Raw genomic sequence first — 17937 nt, forward strand, 5'->3', positions numbered from 1 at the left:
GAAGAAGCGTGATCGTAACTTTCAAAATGTATTTTCAGATAATTGCCGTTGATGGTCGGTCTTTGCTGAATCTGCCCTACAGCGAATCCCTGACGATTCTACAAAACACGGGACGAACGGTGGAGTTGGTCCTGTCGCAAATCTACGTGCGACCTGCACTGAGCTCGAGTCGCTTGAATATCCACCAATCGACCAACAGTATCAACAAGATCGGTCATGATGATCTGTACCCATCGAAGCTGGACGCGGTTCGAATGGCCACCGCATCCGTTTCCAAATCCAACAGCTTATACATAAAGAACGGTGCTCAAAACCAGCAGCAGCAATCCACGCATCCGCGGAAGAGTCCAGCGGTCAATGGGAAAACCTACGACGATATAGGACATCACTTCGATGCCATTCGATCCTTCTACCACCAACATAGTCAGAGCCAACAGGACGATCGGAAGACATCCTTAAATCAACACCGTTACACGAAAAATGTCGCGGATATTCTGCGCACAAGAAACCGAGTCAACGAAAGCCACGGCGGTGGCCCGCCTGGAATGCTGTCCCCCTCCAAGAGCATGCCCGATCTGCCAAAGGTAGTTTCCACCAGCGGAGCCAGATTCACTGACTTGTTTCTATTCGCACAGACTTTCTAAAGGAAAAATGAACATCCAAGTATCACAATCTGGCGTCCCTGTTTCCCTTAACCTTTATTCCATTCATCAACACTAACTCAAACCCTCCATCAATTGTCTCAAATTCCAGATCCTCCAAGCCTACACCAAACCGACCTCGGTCAGTCCAATTTCCTCCTATCCCGGTGTGTCCAGCTCGTCGTCGTCTTCGTCTTCGACCTTATCGTACGGATCGAACCGAACGCAACCGAAATCCCTGCCGCCTCCGAAGACGATGGGCCTTTCGCGGAAGTACACCGGCCCGTTGCGCTTCCCGGTCACGCCGGCCAAAGACTGCATCCGGACCATTCCGGCCCACCCGAGCGTGAAGATCCAGCTATCCCTGTCGAATGCCTCCGAAGACGGGCAGGTGTTCATCTAGGTTAGATTCGAAATCATTTGTTTATTCACCCAGAAACCGTCACTTTTAAGCCAGTCTTTGCCTGCCCAGCTTTTTGTGTGTTTTACGTAGTTTAAGAAACTTTTTTTTTGTTTGTTTGTGTAATAGTAGATCCTAAGTTAGAGCAAGTGTGATTTTGGCTGTTTGTGTTTAAGCTTAGGTGTACATGTTAAAGTTGATCTATTATCTTCCTTCACACTGGTTTCACTCACCCGCAACCTAGCAAGTAGTTATGCATAGTTAGTGAATTTTTTTTCTCGCTCTCATCAATATCGATTCAGTTCTGCTAGAGCGCGCGAGGGAGCGCGAATTGCAAGATTATTGTTAATTAAAAGTGGAAACTTCTTTTTTCACCTCGATTGAATCATAATTTGTTTGTTCGCTGTTCTCATTATTCATCATCACTTCCCTGCTGCGCTGTGTGAAATCACTTTTTCTCCTGTTTTAAATTTTGATTTAGAGCAACTATTTTCTTTCGCATTCTTTTCTTCGGTTAGTTTAAGATTTCAAGCGCTGAGTTTGTTCGTTCTTGGAATTGTGTGTTTGCCTTCGTCAATATTGACACGCTCGCTGGTAGTTGTGTGCCTTTCCCTAGAAAGCATTCGTGGTTCATTAAGGCGGGAAAGAAAACTGCTCTGGACACCCGGTGGAGCCAACTTAAAACTTGATGTTACAAAGACTGGGTGAAAGTTTCTGCTTCTCGCTTGCATGTTGCTGAAAAGTTGGTCTTTCATGAATTTCTGGAAAGGGTAAATTTCCAGATGAGAAGCTCGACATTTTCGACCGGATTGTTTCGCAAAGTAAGGTTCATTAGCCTTGTTAGCAAATGATGGATTGTGCCTACGGCTGTGCTGGGTTAGTTTGCATCATTTGGAGCCGCATGGCAGTCGACGCCTAAGGTGAATCGCTGTGGACGCTTTATGTCTGATTTATCTTATTTTCACCTCGCAATTTCAAGAGCACGAATCTTGATAGAGCTGGAATTAGTGCGTAACAGCTTTTGTAAACAATGACTTCTTACGATGATTTCTAAAAAGTCAAGGCTCGCCAGCGCAAATCAACTTGGCCAACGCAAATCTAGACTTTCCCTATCCAACGGTTATGTTTGTTTGCGTAGGCGTGCCTTGAATTCCTAGAAATTATCGAGAGAAGTCATTATTTACCAAAGCTGTTACACCCTAATTCCAGCTTTATATATAAATATCAGCTCTCATGAAACATTCAACAAGGAAACTGGAACATAACTTTTGCTTCAGTGAAGCAAACAGGGAGTTCCAATTTCATGAGCGGTGACGCAACAGTGTCCGAGATTTGTGCTATAGAAAGCTTGAAGAGATAGGGCATATCACCCATCATGACGGCCATCTTTGGACTCTTCAAGGAATCACCTTAATGGATTTAAACAGAGAGCAGTTCTAGCAACCGGTGGAAACTAACGATTTTAAATTGGCTCACTACTTGACTAGCCTATTGGTCCCAAGCAAATCGATTAACATACCCCATTCTAGTTGAAATTCTAGTACTACACTATGTTTGTTTTGATTCTCTATGAAAGTTTGACAGATAAAATGGGGGGGTCGTGGATTTTCCTATGTTTCGAGGGGAGCATCGATTAACTTCACGGTTAGAAAAAAGTACCCAAAATTAAGTTCTTTTCACTCATCTCGGCACTATAGTGCGGGAACCTAAAAGTAGGTAAAGCGGGTCAAAGTAATTTTCATTTACTTGTGTGCAGTTCGTATGGAATTTTCCTCTGGCTTTTTAACCAAAAGTAAGTTAGTTGTACCCAACAGTAGGTAAATATGATGATACTCAACGTTGGGTTCCCACACACAGCAAAAACATAATTTTGATATCACGTCAAAGTGGATGCATTTATTACTTGCTAAAAAGGACAAAATTATCATTAATACAATGCATGAATTGACATTACGCTGCTTTTACTGCATTTGTTTATTTATGTGGTCATAAAAATTACATGAAATTTTCGACATGATTGTAGTGCATCCACTTTGATGTGATATCAAAATTATTTTTTTGCTGTGCACTTTACTACCCCTGTTGGGTGGTTTTGCTCCTCCGTTTTTGACAACATTAAAAGGAGAAAAGGAGACAAACTAGTCAAAAGTAGGTAAAAGTGAACTTTCCGTTGGGTACTTTTTTCTAACCGTGTTGGGACCGAAGATAGTACCTGGGCCAAAAAGTTGGGCACGTTTCTTCGGGACCTACTAGTCTTAGAGTTACTTCCATGGTTCTAGGCCAAATAGCAAACAATAAATTTTCACCCGACTTCCTCCGGTTTTCATGAAGCTTTGCATAATTTTTCGTTATGGGCAATCATTCACACTCAACATTCGGCCAGTTTTGGATATCGTTTTTTTGGTGTCTGATATTTTTCAATATAGGGTACATATCCCGTATTATGTCTAATATGAAGCCTTCAATTACATTTTATGCCTTATATTATTAAATAATTGAGCTTCAAAAGATTTTTCTCTGTCAACATGTCAACATAGATATCCTTATTATTTGGATATTAATTAGGCACGACGAAAAATGGTAAAACTCACTATTTTAATATGAAATTTCTCCAGGTACGTGGATGTTACGTCGGTTTACTGTATTCATATTGGGTCTATAAATGGGTGCACCTTAGGTCTAACGAAGATGACCCGCGATCTACAGAAGTCCGGCATGTGAAATCGCGCTTCTTATTAGCTCCTTATCATTCATACGTAACCACATTGTTGACGTCACTTACACTTCTCGCTTAGGAACTGATGACACTGGTCACCCTAACCGGTCGAACTCCAGACGAATCTAGAACCACACTACCGTTCATACTGGCGACATCGTTCTGATGAGACAACGTAACCCTACCCCCAAGCTCCTCCTCTTTTCTTATCCTTCGACAATGTACCCCACTAACCTCAGGTGAGCCGCGAGTATTCGGCCCAACTCCTATTAGACATAGAATCAAGTGCATTTTGTTACAAACAAAGAACAATGAATTATCGGCTCCGTAAAGCTAACACGATTGAGCCTTACAAATAAACGAACTAGATAAAAAAAAAAGAACTGATGAAGAAGAAAGAGACAGTGTTTTCTTTCCGGTTGATCAGAAAACATCAATCGTTTCTTCTGGACCTTCTTGTCTTAGAGTTACCATAGAAGCATAGTAATAGCATAGAGGTAACTCTAAGACTAGAAGGTCCCGAAATAACGTGCTCAACTTTTTGGCTCAGCTCTGGTGCTCTCTTCGGTCCCAAGCTAATCGATTCACCCCTCGAAACATAGGAAAAACCAATAACCCCTCATTTTACCTGTCAAACTTTCATAGCGAATCAAAACAAACATTGCGTAGTACTAGAATTTCGACTAGAATAGGGTACGTTAATCGTTTGCTTGGGACCAATAGGCTACTAAAGTGGTGAGCCAATTTAAAATCGTTAGTTTCGTATTGATTGTTGGTAATAGTCTGAAGGGCCTAATCGGAATTTTAATGCACGACCGATAAGATCGACTCAAAATTGAGTGGTTTTTCACTCATAATTACAAAAACGTTGATCACTCATAGACTTTCTAATACATGTTCCTCAAATCTAAATCTCAATTCTAGATGCTCGAAAAATCTAGTGTGAGATCAATCACACCCTTATCAATCAATCAATCTACGAGAAATCTTCTTTCATTTCTCGCATCTACATGCATCACACAGCATCTTTTTGCAGGACATCTTCAAATCGTCTTCAATCTTCTTTCTTTCTACTCAACGTACGCGCAGCGAACCACACTAAAACAAAATCTTTCCTGCATTGTAGATTGAGTCATCCTCCTCGCCTTTTCCTCTCGAATCTGCTCGAATATGAAGAAAATCGTCAAAAATTTTACTCAGTGTAAGAGATACTAATAGCAAACGGTGGAAGCTAACGATTTTAAATTGGCTCACTACTTGACTAGCCTATTGGTCCCAAGCAAACGATTAACGGACCCCATGCTAGTCGACATTCTAGTACTACACTATGTTTGTTTTGATTCGCTATGAAAGTTTGACAGATAAAATGAGGGGTTCGTAGATTTTCCTATGTTTCGAGGGGTGCATCGATTAGCTTGGGACCGAAGATAGTACCAGAGTTGAGCCAAAAAGTTGAGCTCGTTTCTTCGGGACCTTCTGGTCTTAGAGTTACCTCTATGCTAATGGAATGAGTGAAACCTCTTTCGATTTTCTTCACATTCGAAAAGTTTTTTCTTAGAAAACCCAGGAAAATTTTACTCAGTTCTTAAGTGACCTGCGATTTTGCGAATTTGTGTGAAAGGAACTCAAATATGATTCAAATTCAGTGGCGCCGGTTGTGTAGTGGTAAGCGCGATTGCCTCTCCCCCTGGGTTCAATCCCAGTCGGCGCCGCCGGAATTTTCTGAGGCATAAAATTTCTGATCATGTCTTCCTTCGGAAGGAAAGTACAGCCGTTGGTCCCCGGTTTATGAGTTGTGATGGGTCGATAGGTAGGGTCCAGGTGTGGGAGCTGCCTCCCTGGCGTCGGTAGAATTGGTACTCAGTACGGAAAACAAGATAGACGGAAAGCAAATCAAGGAAAACAAAAGTGAGTGGCATTAGTATACTTTAACTTACTAAGTTTTTCATTGCAAAGTGTAGCTAATCATCCATATTTCCATAGCACAGGATGAGCTATGGAACAACTTTTTCTGATTTGGAAAGACAGCCAAATTGGTTTTCTCACCACATAAGAAGCAATGGTACGAATCAAGCTTAAAATGCGATTTTATCGGCTTGCTGATTTTCGCCTTGGGACGGACATGCGAAGAACGGCAGTATTATTCATTTTACGCGATGACAGTACCCATTTTGATATCACTGATTATAATGTTGTAAATTTTTTAAGCGGGTAGGTAACTGTAAAAGTTCTTTAATGAATTGAAAAATAAGTTCATTAGCATGAATCATAATGTTCTCACAGGCTGTTTTGTATTTCTTAACATGAGCAGCATTTCTAAATATTAATATAAAATAACTCAACTATTGGGTAGTTCTAGTTTTTCGTGTACTGGAATACACCCTTTTAGAAAACTAGTTCGCTTACGGACGCGACCGAATAAGAAAAAAGTCGTCATGTTTCATACCTCCAGTAACGTTTGCTTCTGGGAATTCCCCTTGGAGTAAAGAGTAACAGAAGCTTCGTGACGCGAATTGACTGTACCGTTTCGATTCGTTTTGCCTTCGGGACTTTCAGTGGAGTGAAAGGGTAATGAATCTATCCGCTATGATTCTCGAAACTGACATTTGATAATGTGATTTTCCTGCAGGAGTAAAGAGTTGCAGAGTCGTTGTCAACGCAAATTCCTTCACCAATACCAATATAAAGTCATCATATAAATTTCGTAAGCCATAATTAAAAACCCATATTGATCTACCGGGCAGGTGAATAGAACCTGTGTTACACAGTATAATCTCTTTTTTGATATTATTCGTAAATAGAAGTCTCAGTGCTTGCGATGTTTTTGTTCTGATTCGATGGATCTAGTTCATGAACATTACGAGCTACAAGTCAATTAAACATGACTAATCCCAGGGAATGCATATTTGATTTCATGCTTCTTCAAGAATTACATACCTGGCAGGATCGCCAATGTGATATCCTGCTTACTTCTAAGAGGAGCGATGTCCATCGCGTTCTTTTTCTCTTCTTAATTCACATACAATTGTACCTACACCAAATCCGCATACGACACAATCGATCGAGATCAGCTATGGTAGATTATGCACGAGTACGGATGTCCGGATAAGCTGACCTGATAGGTCACGGCGACAATGGATCGAGTGATATGCATTGTTCGAGTATCAGGGTCCCTTTGAATCTCAAAGGGGGTTACAGCAAGGTGATGGACTTTCGTGTCTGCTATTCAACATCGCGTTAGAAGGTGTGCTTAGAAGACCTGGGATAGACACGAGTGGCACTATCTTCAGGAAGTCCATCCAGCTTCTTAGTTTCGCCGATGACATTGACATCATGGTACGGAACTTTGAGACGATGGCGGAAACGTACACCAGACTGAAGGCTGAAGCTAGGCGGATTGGACTTGCCATCAACATCGAAGACAAAATTCATGAAAGGAAGAGGTTCTAGGGAAGACAATGTTAGCCTCCCACCTCGAGTTCAGATTGACGGTGACGAAATCGAGGTGGTCGATGAGTTTGTGTATTCGGGCTCACTGACCGTCGAAAATTATATCAGCAGAGAAATTCAAAGACGCATAATGGCAGGGAATCGTGCCTACTTTGGACTCCGCAGGACGCTTCGGTCGAATAAAATTCGCCGCCGTACGAAGTTGACTATCTACAAGACGCTGATTAGACCGGTGGTTTTCTACGGACACGAGACCTGGACTATGCTCGTGGAGGTGGTTTCGAACGGAAGGTGTTGCCTACTATCTACGCTGGAGTGCAGATGGATGACGGAACGTGGAGGAGGCGAATGAACCACGAATTGCACCAGCTGCTGGTAGCATTCGTAGCATTCATCGTCCACATTGCAAAAATTGGGCGACTACGGTGGGCTGAGCACGTCGTCCCAGTGAAAATGGTTCTCAAAAGTGACCCAACAGGAACAAGAAAAAGAGGCGTGCTGTGGGCAAGTAGAAGGCGACCTGCGAACCCTTCGCATACAGCTTTCCCCCGAAGTACGCGTTACCCACTGAGTTCTACCCACCGCTTTGTCTCGGTGGGTTTTCAACCAAGCGCTCTGATTTTCTGCGAGTGACTAGTTCTCCATTGGCACTACTCACGTGCAAAAAAATCAGACCGACTGGTTGAACCCGCCGAGAAAAAGCTGTGTGTGCATAGGGGATAGCTGTACTTCGAGCCTGGCGTAGTGTGGCCATGGATCGAGTAGAGTGGAGACGACTTCTTCGGACAGCAGAGGACAACAAGGCCTTTGCCTGATTGTTGGTTTGGATGGTTGGAGGTCTTCATAATAATACCTGATACACCGTATGCCTTGAAAACAACAATATCAAGAGGATTTTATGGAGAACTTTGATCTTCTAATATGGTATTATAAGAGCATATCCGAGAGAAGTGATTTGAATTGACGAACAGTTAAAAATCTTCAGAAAAAAAATCGTGTCCCATCTGAAGTTTTGACAAACGCCTAGACCTCCCATAAGCCATCAGAAGATTTCAGCTCGATTATCCTGAAGATCTTCAATTGTCCAATAATTTAAATCACATTTTCCAGTTATTCTCTAAAACATCAGGTTACTGAGAAATTATTCCAAAGCCAGGTGGTCGTAAATCTCTAAAGAATTTTATGGATATTTGTTCAAGACTTCAGTTTGATCAGGAATCATTCTGAAGATCTTCAACTGAACAACAATTCAAACCACATCTCCATGATCCATTTCAAAGATTACAGGTTGCTCATAAATTATTTAAAAGAACACCAAGTGATAATCTCAGGATGTTTTTTTTTTCATGATTTACAATTAAGATATAATTCTTAAGATATGCAAGCATTCCATAATCCATATCGCAACTCTCAGATTTTCTCTCATATAAAACATCGAAGTTCTTCCACAGTGCTTCATGGTTTTTAGTTCTCCAGAAAGTCGTCTGGATATTTTTTTCAAGACTTCAGGTTGATCAGGTACTAAGGCTTGTACTCGAAAAAAAATGCACCATTTTTATCCGTGTGTAACTTTTTTATCCGTGGGTAAAATTGATGAAAATCTGGGTATAACTAGTTTGGAGTGAACTGTTTACATGTTCAAAATTTCATAACAATCGGTTCAGTGGTTCAGAGATGTCATCGGAACAAGAATAAAATCGCCGGAGAATTTTGCGCGCCGTCATGCAAAATCCAACTGCAACCATGAGATGGATCGGAAGACAACTGGGAATCACCCATACAACTGTGTCTCGGGTGGTAAAATCGTTTAAAGAGTCCCAGACGACCGAGCGGCGGGCTGGAAGTGGAAGAAAATCGAAGACAGCTGACCCTGTGAAGGCCCGGAAGGTGTTGGATTATTTCAAGCGTAATCCGAACCTTTCGATTCGCAACGCGGCTCTGAAGGCAAAGTGTTCCGCCTGGTTCGTTCAGCAAACCATGAAACGAGCTGGGCTTCATGTATTCAAGGTCCGGAAGACACCGAACCGGTGCACTATAGGCAAAAATGGCTGTTTGGCTGATGACGGAACTCAAAATACCAAATGAAAGTTAATTAAAAAAAATTTTCTGAAGAAATATGATATTTAAAAGAATTGATTTTGTATTAAAAAACATTGATTGTATTTTCACATTGACCCCTTACTCCCCTATAAAGTGTACCCCGTATTCCCCTAATATCTCATGAACTGTTGTTTAAAGACATAGTATTCTAAAACCATGCATAAAGTGCTTATGTTTTACGAAAAATAGAGCTGTGAAAACACATTTCCTCCAAAAAGTAGGGGAAAATGGGGTAAAATGGTCCAAAACACATACCTGCAAGGCTTTCCGGTCGATGGGATCACGTGCAATCGATTCCCCGGACAATTTCCCTTCGGAAAAGTTGTTTTTCATGGCCGGAATTCAGCGTGCTGTTGAGATATTGAATTTTGGGTAATTTTGAACCCATTTTTGCCCATAGTGCGGCGTGATCAACAAAACACGGCGGCCAAATCCCGCGCAAGGAAGCTGTATCGAGAGTGGTTAACAAAACCGATGTGTGTGGTTATGGATGACGAAACCTACATCAAGGCAGACGCAAAGCAGATACCGAGGCTGGAGTTCTACGTTGACAAATCACGGTTTGATGTTCCGGAAGACATAAAGAAGAAAAAGTGGACAAATTCGCCAAAAAATACTTGCCCTGGCAGGCCATATGCCAATGCGGTCTACTGAGTAAACCGTACATCACAATGGGTACCATCAACAGCGAAATTTCCAGAAGCGTCTGTTGCCCTTCCTGTGGTCCCACGGAGCCGAGACATTATTTTGGCCGGACATCATGCCATTACGCACGATCGACGTTGGATTGGTACAGAGACAATAGCGTTGTTTTTATACCAAAAACCGCCAACCCCCCCAAATTCACCAAAGATTCGTCCGGTGGAAAGATTTTGGGCCATAATGAAGGCTAAAGTTCGAAAATCATCCAATGAATGAGCTGGAGTTGAAGAAAGAATGGATGAAAGTGACCAAAAAGGTCGGCTCCACCATTGCACAAAATGTAATGAGGGGTCTTAAGGGAAAGGTGCGGACTTTCAGCGATGGAAAGGAAATTGAATAAAATAATTATGCCGAAACATAATCCATATGTATTAGTTCATTCCCTGAAAGTTTCAAGAGAATCTGACTTAAAATAAATTTTTGACGAACACTTTTGCCGCCGGGATGTTCTGAGGCATAACATCTCTGATCACACCTTCCTTCGGATGGGAAGTAAAACCGTTGGTCCCCGGTTCATGAGTTGATGGGTCGATAGGTAGGGTTCAGGTGTGGGGCTGCCTTCCTGGCACGTCGGTAGAATTGGTGCTCAGCACGGAAAACAAGATCGACGGAAAAAACAAACCAAAGGAAAAAAAAAAAAAAAAAAAAAAAAACTATTGGTCAATTCAAATCCCATCTCTTGGATATTATCTCATGAAGTAATGTCGCTCTGAACATATTCCAAAGACCATCAGGCGATCAGAGATCTTTGTTCTCAAGGCCAGTGCGCAAAACAGTCATGCTCAATGAGTCATTGTCATATGAATATGAACAGCCATCCGCCTCGTGAGAGCTTGAATGCTTGGAAGGTAATCGAGTCACTGACAGACGAGCACTCAGTCAGTAGCTCAGGCAGCACGTTTATGCTTCCGTTATGGTACCCAACCCTTGTTTTGAATGACTTAGCTTTCATTTTCTATGGCAAAATACCTCAATAGAGATTTTCACATCCGGTTGTATTGGTGCGATATGTGAGAGCGTGTAAGTGAATATCCGAGGAAAATACATAACAAATCGATGTCAAACTCATTTTGACAGATCTACTTTCATGTATACATTTTTTAGGTTAGCCAGAGGAAAATAATAAACAACTTTACACGGCGTTGCTCCCGCTAGTGTGCGTGCGTTAAACGTCACTAATCTCTATTACATTCTGTATGAGCGAAGGGAAGCGATGTGAGTCGCCGGTTCGTGAGTGACTGAATGTTTTTCTTGGCTCTTTCATTGCCTCGTTCTTTGACGTTTGGTACATACGGTCAGGGTAGAGCCATGAATTGAATCGAGCAGTGCTTTAACACTCACCCTAATACCATTGACAGACATACAAAGCAGTACCGTTGTACTCCTTTAATCCAGTACCTCAAAACGTACAATTTGAGGTACTAGCTTAAAGAAGTACAACGGTAGTACAACCAACAATCAATACGAAACTAACGATTTTAAATTGGCTCACCACTTTAGTAGCCTATTGGTCCCAAGCAAACGATTAACGTACCCTATTCTAGTTGAAATTCTATTACTACACTATGTTTGTTTTGATTCGCTATGAAAGTTTGGCAGATAACATCAGGGGTGTGTGGATTCATGCAGAACATGCAGGGGTGAGTGAAATAGCTTGGGACTGCTTGGGACCGTTGTTCTGGTACTGAGTGAGCCAAAAATAATAATGATTTTCTTCGGGACCCAGTGGTCTTAGAGTTACCTCTATGGTACAACAGTGTACTTTGTATGTCTGTACAAGGTATAAGCAGTCAATAATTTTACGCTGTTGTCAAGGCTTCTGGTTGATCAAGTTTTATTCTGAAAATCTTCAGCTATATGCAACAATTCAAACAAAATTTTCAATCATGTAATGGTCACCTGGTATGGTCTCCCACAGCTCAGGATGGTACGGTACGGTAAGTTTCAAAAATATTTAGATCGTGTTTTTTCAAGAAATTAACATTACTTCATCGAACATCACTTCAAACTTTGAAATTATACGAAGTTACAGTAGTTAATTTACGGCACTGGCAATTCGAAAAAAAAAATATGTTTTCTGATTTCATAGAAGATCCTAGTAGTAGAATTATATCTTTGATTATCAATGGACTTCATCAATATTTACGCACAGTCATGTTCTAAGTACACGAAAGAGCGGAATGTTTTTTTTACAGAAAACATAGCGTTACACTTAAATAAAAACTATGATGGATTTGTTTGTCAGAGGAGGATAGTAGAGGATCCAATATTTTTAGTTAGGATTTGCAACAGTTGGTTGACGAAATGAAGCTCACAGATGCGGCCAAATTTTTGACAAGAAAACCAGCTTTAACTTTTTTTTCGAAAAAATAGTGCATTGGGACTAGATAGATTTTATCTCTCCACGATTATACTAGATAAAGATTGTGAGTTGCTCTCTTAGATCACCATGCGGTAATAATAAAGTTTAAAATCAATGAACTTCTTACACCAATTACAACAAAATCAGCCTACTGGCAACTAAATTCAGCAACACTTAAACCAAAGAATCACAAATGGCAACCCCACGGTAACTGAAAAAACACGAATACTGATCGGTTGCTTAAAATTACCCACTTATCTCCGATTATAAGTTGATCATAGAAAAATGCAAATATAGAAGCAAATATCGAACTGATTTTTCTCATGATGGAATACAAATCTTTAAACAAGAAATTTCTTAAAGCATTACACTATTAATTGAAACATTAATATTATGGATGAAAAGAACATTTATTATCGTGCCATGCAAGAGTTTTCCATTAGGTTAAACGCAGCAGGAAACGTTCATTTAGGAATGTAGTTCTTTACAAAATATAATTTGAAATTATACACCACTTACGTTTTTTACTACACTCGCTTTGTTGTCTGATTGTATTCGTACACTCATGCTCTACCGTCGTCTCTCTTACACAACACAAACGGTGAAATTACTATCATATGACATGTGTGATTTTGGTTTAATTCCTCAATTTGGTGTAAATTAAACCATTTCTGATCAGAAATGTTATTACTAGGATATCGTTGCTAGCTATTTTCAAAATTCACACAAGCACTTGTGTGTCACTTCGGTGACAATTTCGTTTGTCAGAGCCTGTCATCTGACATTTTAGTTTGGTACTAAAATTGAATAGCTTGTTTTGCAAGTGTCAGAAGCAAAGGCAGTCGATTATCACAAAAAATGTTTCAACTACGGTGACCGCTTACAAGACTGAACTTACAATTAATAGCAATTAAATAAAGAATGTATTTTTCAAGTTCTACAAATCCATTTTTGAAAACAACGAGAATGGCTCCGGTTCTGCTGATCTATGTGTGAATATGTACTGGAGTGGAACGAGCATGACAAGTGACAAGTTCTGCCATCCTCTTCAATATATTGCACCGTGACTTCCAAGGATATTTGCAGAATTTCCAAGGATAGTTTGTACGATTTTTAGAGTGATTTTTGGCAATCAATACATGCATTTCGTTGAACTTTTGTAGGTGGTCTAGAGACCCTGTTTGGAAGACTAATATATGGCAGTACTCAAAATTTCGAAAATCGAAGACTTTTATGCAAAATGTTCAACACTTTCCCGCTTGCATCAGCTTCAAACAATCCAAAACTGAATAATAAAACTATCACTCTCCAAACGCTTCTTCATAAACTTTAATCCCGATGCAATCGAAAAACAATTCAGCCAAACTGCAAACTTCCACTGGGTACGAAGAACGAGCCAACAATAGTTTGAATCTCTATTATCATTTACAGCATCCATACGACCACTCTCAACATCTCTTGCTCGGGCATGGTAATTCCAATGTCTGCGAGCGAGCACAGTGTGTAACAGGACAGCAGTAATCTTTTCACTTGAATCCTCGACTAGGTATCAACGGAACGACATCTTTATGCAACTTTGATAATGTCACACATCCTTTCGCATCTGGAGCAACTCGAGCCAGTGCATGCTATTCAATAATGGCAAGCAGTTACATTTCTGGATCAACAATAGAAAAGGGCAACAAACCGTTCTCAAGCCCTTTCCTCACAAAGCAAAGGCCGCCCACGCAAACCAACACCATCATTGGAGAAGGGTTTCCCCCTCCCCCCTAGTTTGAACGGTTTGTTTGCAAATGTTGATGGGCCCTTTTCTATTGTTAATCCAGATTTTCTTTCCCATGTAGGGAAATGGAGTAAATGTCGGCTCCGTGAACACCTTCACCTATTATCATCAGGGGTGTTAAAATGATGCATCCTGGTGTAAAAATGAGCACTCAACATGGCATGTTACCCTATACGCATCGGACCCTCGACATAAACTTTTTCCTTGCCACTCGGCTGTCATATAAAAGTAAATAGTTTGCCGCTCCGGGGCTTCCGAAAACGATCAACTACCTACCTACCCGACGATGTGAGTTTGTTTGCAGTATTTGCAAGAGCTTTCCGATGCAGATGATATGGGACTGTCGTCGTTCGTTTTATGTCGCTCCTCCGAGGAGAGAATAAGAAGCATTTGGGCGAGGAAACTAACAAATAAAGCAATAAAAATCGACTGCCGGCTTTTTGGAAGTTTGGTACATTTGCACTTGCGGAAAGTATTTTTCTAGGGAAAAAGTTTTGCCAGATGGTTCGTGGAAGGCAAACTTTGCCCTGTCACTGTCAACATTCGGATAAGTGGCTAAAGATTAACCTGAGACGTAAATGGTGAAGTTTTTGGAAGTGAGCTTAATCAATAATGTAGATTCGCATGTCGTATTCACATTAAGCTAGTTCAGTGATGGCCGAAGTGCGGCCCGGCCAAAGTGCGCTGCACGTTGTGCTTGTATGTCTTGAATTTATTTTTGCAATACGAATGTAAGGCCGAAATAATTGGGAAATACGCACAAGTTAGCGAGTTGCACAAGTCCATTGTATGAGAATAGTGCCACCTCCATCTGTCACCAATCATGCTAATTTATGTTTACTCTAAAGTAAGTAGACATCTACTCATTTTCGGTAAAAGTGGAACTACTATAAAGTGGGTAAACCTAAGTTACTCACTTTTGAGTAAGGGATGAATTTATTGTTTATTGTTTATTGTTTATTGAAAAAATTCAACTGACAATTACTGTCTAAATGAATAAAACTTAAACTAAATAGTTACGGTCAACGGTACGAAAAAGGCCAAGTAGCCGATGACGAAACACTTCAGCTGATACATTGAAGTCGAACATATAAAAAAGTTGTTGAATTGCCGGCTGATTGCTCGAATTGGCTCGTGTTGTGTATAATTCCGGCTCCGTGGTTCCAAAAACAGAAAGTCGCGTTGACGAAGAGACCTCTCAGGGGCATACATATTTAGCTGTGACAGCAGTGTTGGGCAGTCAATGTCACCTGTAAGCAGCTTTCCAGCAAACATAGCTTGAGCGACCGTCCGTCTCACCTCTAATGGCTCGATTCCCAGGAGACGGCAACGCTCCTCGTATGGTGGCAAGTTCGTTGGGTCACGCCAGTTGAGTAAACGAAGAGCATATCTCACAAACTTGCGTTGAACGGATTCAATTCTAGTGATCCAGCTAGCATGGAAAGGGCACCAAACAACTGAACTTGACTCCAATAAGGATCGCACAAGCGAGCAGTAGAGTGACCTGAGGCATAACGGGTCACGAAACTCGTCGGCAATTTTTAAAATAAAGCCCAATTGTCGATTAGCTCTGGAGATGATGTCATTGTAGTGGATTCTGAAAGTGAGTCTGCAGTCCAAGGTAACGCAGCGTCCGTAGAGAACATAGTCAAACATGATTGATTCGATTTTTCGGTGATAGGAAATAATGTTACATTTTTCTATGCTTAGACTCATCAAATTTCTCGAGCACCAGTCAGCAAACATACCTAACATATTCTGGAGATCCCAGCAGTCCGAGAGGCTTTTAATAATTTTGTAGATTTTCGTATCGTCTGCATAGAAAACGCGGCATCCTGATGGTATCAGCAAGGCGACGTCGTTTAAAAAGATCGAAAATAGTTGCAGTCCTAGGTTACTGCCTTGCGGGACTCCCGAGTTATTTGAGAAAACATCCGATTCCGACGCGCCAATCTTGACATGTACATAGCGATTCACCAAGTAAGATCTGAACCAATCCTCAGCAGTTGACGAGATGCCAAGTATCTCCAGCTTGGCCAGCAAGATATTATGGTCCACCGTGTCAAATGCAGCTTTTAGATCCATATACGCAGTATCGACTTGCCATCCTGAATCCATGCATCGCAAACAGTTAGAAGTAAACTGCACCAGGTTCGTGGACACGGAGCGCTAAAGGGTAGAAACCGTGTTGTTCTGTATCGTTATAATTTTTGCAGCGTGTGAACAGAGCACCATTTATGATAATCTCGAACAGCTTTGAGCAGGCACACAGGGAGGTGATTCCACGGAAATTTGCGACATTCCGTTTATCTCCTTTTTTGTGTACTGGGAACAGATAAGAAAGTTTCCAGCGGCAGGGGAACTAACATTGCTGTGCCTAGAGATTGAATAGCCTCGCAAGTGGAGAGCAGAGATTGGCTACACAACGTTTTTGAACTGATGACGGAATATCGTCAGGTCCGGAGGCGAACGAGAGCTTCAGTTTGCGTGTTGCGGCTATCACCATGTCTTCTGAAATGCGCGGAATAACGAAACTAAACACATGACGTGGCATCCCAACAGTAGCGTCCAGCACTTGTGTTGGCGAAGTGCAGAAATCGTTGAACACTTGCCTGAAATGAAGAGCAAACAAGTCGCATTTTTCTCTTTCACTATTAGTCGAGTCATTCCCGAGAAACATGGAACAAGGCAACCCGGATTCCTTCCGTTTGGAGTTGACAAACGACCAAATACTTTTCGGATTAGTGCGAAGGTTCGCTTCCGTGCGTCTCACGTGTCGATTATAGAGAAAACGATTGTAATTTCGATAACTACGACTCGCAAAATTGAACAGTCGTTTGTAGTACGGCGAGCGAGAGTTACAATACTTTCGGAGGGCGGCAGAGCGTTGACGTTTTAGCACGCGTAGGCGTGGGTTAGACCATGCAGGCTTTAGCGGAGGTCGTCGAGCTGGGACAAAGCGGAAAATAGCATCTTCCAGGGCAGCACTGAAAAAATCCACTGCATCATTCACACTAGCGGCAATTTCGATAAATTGCCAATCAATTTCCGCAAGCGCCCGGCGAAAGTCCAAAGAGTTGAACTCAGATGACGGCGTAAAAAGAATCGGCTTAGGTAAACTAAATGACACGACGAGAGCGGGATGATCGGCATCTAGATCAATCAGTGGCTCGACCGGCAAGGAAACAGAAGTGCCCGGTAGTGCGGAATCATTTGCCAGGACAAGATCTAGCTAACGTCCATTTCGGTTCGGAAAAGTATTCACTTGTGAGAACCCGTAAAAGTTAAAACCGTCTAAAAGAGCACAGCAAGCAACCGGCATATGTGAAAGCAGTGGATCAATTAATAGTGTACCACTGTCTGTAAAGCGCCACTGCAGACCAGCTTGATTGTAGTCACCAAGTACGAAAGCGGGAGAGCAGGGACTTAATTGTGACGAAATTGACCCTAACGATTCCACATGCTCACGGATGATCGTGCAGTCGTTTTTGCGGTCGGGAGGCAGGTAGATTGCGCCTACACTAAGCTTGCTTTATGGAAGTTCTACGACAATCCACAGCTGTTCCAGTTAACTGGAAATGGGTGACGTACTAACGTACCTGGCTAGTCTAGTAGATACTGCAATCAGGACTCCGCCACCGCGCGATTTTTGACTGTTTAGGACAGACCGGTCAGTTCTGAAGACGGAATAGAGTGACCCGAAAAGTTGCGATGAGTAAATTCGGTCGTTCAGCCACGTTTCCGTCAGCACAATCAAATCACATTCGGCATGCGCATCAGCCA

The 17937-nt window shown here is 41.7% G+C and overlaps 1 protein-coding gene across 1 annotated transcript in view; it reads left to right on the forward strand.

Annotated features, from left to right (window-relative positions):
- The window catches only part of LOC135711497 (uncharacterized), a 200088-nt gene extending 199019 nt beyond the window's left edge, over positions 1–1069 (forward strand). The window contains exons 14-15 of the mRNA XM_065234352.1: positions 39–584; positions 754–1069. Coding sequence (XP_065090424.1) covers positions 39–584; positions 754–1044 — 837 coding nt within the window. The 3' untranslated portion in view covers positions 1045–1069. The remainder of the gene's footprint in view (positions 1–38; positions 585–753) is intronic.
- Positions 1070–17937: the final 16868 nt, after the last annotated feature.

The sequence above is a fragment of the Ochlerotatus camptorhynchus genome, unplaced genomic scaffold (genome assembly GCF_037179485.1).
Source record: "Ochlerotatus camptorhynchus isolate MF236.1 unplaced genomic scaffold, CSIRO-AGI_Acam_v1.1 ptg000433l, whole genome shotgun sequence".
In the NCBI taxonomy this organism is placed as follows: Eukaryota; Metazoa; Arthropoda; class Insecta; order Diptera; family Culicidae; genus Ochlerotatus; species Ochlerotatus camptorhynchus.